A 2,020-nucleotide genomic window follows, 5' to 3' on the forward strand; every position below is an offset into this window, starting at 1 on the left:
TAAAATCTTATACATTTTACCTTAAGTATTTTACTTGTAGTTTTTAATTAATGTGTGCAAATTATTATAAAGAACATAGTAGATAAGAGAGTAAAAAATTTGAAACCCAAGATTTTGTTTTGAAAAGAAAAATATATTCATTATTATTTAGTATATCGATACAGATTTCATTTGCAGTTTTTAGTTCAGTTATTTTTTTATAGAAATCAGCTATTTATTTTTTTCAATTTTTAAAAATTTCATATTTACATTTGTTTTCTTTAATTTTGTAAATTTCATAGAATCAAAAGACCAATCAAAATTTGACAATTAAGACAATGGGGAAGGTAGACAAAATTAAACTGAACTTCACTGCATGCAAGAGAAGTATACATTTTAAACATTTTATAAATTCAGTCTGGAAATGTATTACATTTAAGAATTGACTCAGAGTAAGAAAATGGTCAGAAAATAAATATTGATGATACTGTGAGTAATGGCAAAATTAAGGCAGGTGGTAAGAACTCGAAAGTTAAACATAGACACATGTTACTAAATCAAAATTAAATGTTGCATAGACTTAGAGGCATAAATTATCCCCAGAGAAAACAAAGCTGAGCAAAATGTCTGGTAAAACAATGTTTTTGTTTTCCTAATGAAACTGATAACAATACAAAATCTTGGCAGTTTTTGTAGTATATAAGTTACCATTGTGAACTGATAGTAGTGTGACGATTACTTCAACAAATTTACAGAAACAAGAAACAGTTGAGGAACTGAAGCAGCGTACAGATCATACTGAAAATGATGATAGCAGTGAATATGAAAGTGAAGAGATGTCCAAAAACTTGAAAGAAGGGAAAGTATATAAGCAACATTTGGCTAAAGGAACATACATGATACAAACATCTATGTATGTGCAAGCATTTTCAGATGAGGACGTAGGTCATGACTCAGACCAGCCTGGGCCTCAGGCTGACACCAATGAGGAGAGCTCGCAAAAACAGCTATTTAGATTTAAAAGCAAGATTTATCCACTTGATGATAAGGAAATAGAAAAGAAAAGTGATGGAGGACACAGTCAGAAAGATTCAGAAGCAGAAGAAATAGTCTCTGAGAAGGAAACTAAGCTAGCAGAAATGGCAGGTCTGAAGGATATAAGAAAAAGTGAAGAGGCTATAAAAAATGTTAATACATTATTTGACAACTCATCAAATAGAGACATGATAATTGAGGATATTGAAGACGATGATTTTGTTAAGGAGAGACAAGAGAACGAGGAAGATGGGATCCCTGGCAGTGAAAGAGAATCTATACAGGAGCCAGAAAGTCACTTGGAAGGTGAAAGTGAAAGTCAGCAGGGTACAAGTGATGGTTTCCAGCCTCCTGAGTCAGTGGAATTTAGTAGTGGAGAAAAAGATGATGATGACGTGGAAGTTTGCCAAAACTTATGGTATGACAGAAAATGTATTAAACAAGGACATGAGGAAGAGACTGAGCACAAAATCTCTGAATTCATGGCAAAATATGATTTTAAGTGTGACCGCTTGTCAGAGATACCAGAGGAAGAGGAAGGAGCAGAGGAAGAGGAAGGAAGTGGAATAGAGGAGCAAGAGATAGAGGAAAATGTGGAGATGCCTGGAGGAAAGGAGGAGGAGGAAGCAGAAATCCTATCAGATGACCTTACAGACAGAGCAGAGGTGAGTGAAAGTGATGGAAAGTCAGGGGGAGAGGCAGAAGATGTGCCTGAAGGTGGTGAGGGAATCTGGAAGGAGGGTAATTCAAGAATGGAACAGAGGCAAAGTGAGGAGGGAGAGGAGGAAAGAGACAAGGGAGAAGGAGAAATAGAGAGCCAGGGTAAGGAAGAGAAAGATTTAGAAGAGAAGAAGAAACAGGAGCTAAAGGAGAGGGAACAAGGCCATCAGAAAGAAAGGAACAAAGGGATGGAGGAAGGAGAAGGGGAGGAGCAAGGAAAGGGGGAAGAAGAGGAGGAGGAGAGGGGAGAAGAGGAAGAGGGGGAGGAAGACAGAGAAGAGGAAAA

The 2,020-nt window shown here is 36.5% G+C and overlaps 1 protein-coding gene across 1 annotated transcript in view; it reads left to right on the plus strand.

The window, feature by feature from the left end:
• The window catches only part of RPGR (retinitis pigmentosa GTPase regulator), a 46,900-nt gene that overhangs the window by 26,425 nt on the left and 18,455 nt on the right, over positions 1 to 2,020 (plus strand). The window contains 1 exon segment of the mRNA XM_006918260.3: positions 735 to 1,679. Coding sequence (XP_006918322.2) covers positions 735 to 1,679 — 945 coding nt within the window.

The sequence above is a fragment of the Pteropus alecto genome, unplaced genomic scaffold (assembly GCF_000325575.1).
Source record: "Pteropus alecto unplaced genomic scaffold, ASM32557v1 scaffold28, whole genome shotgun sequence".
NCBI lineage: Eukaryota > Metazoa > Chordata > Mammalia > Chiroptera > Pteropodidae > Pteropus > Pteropus alecto.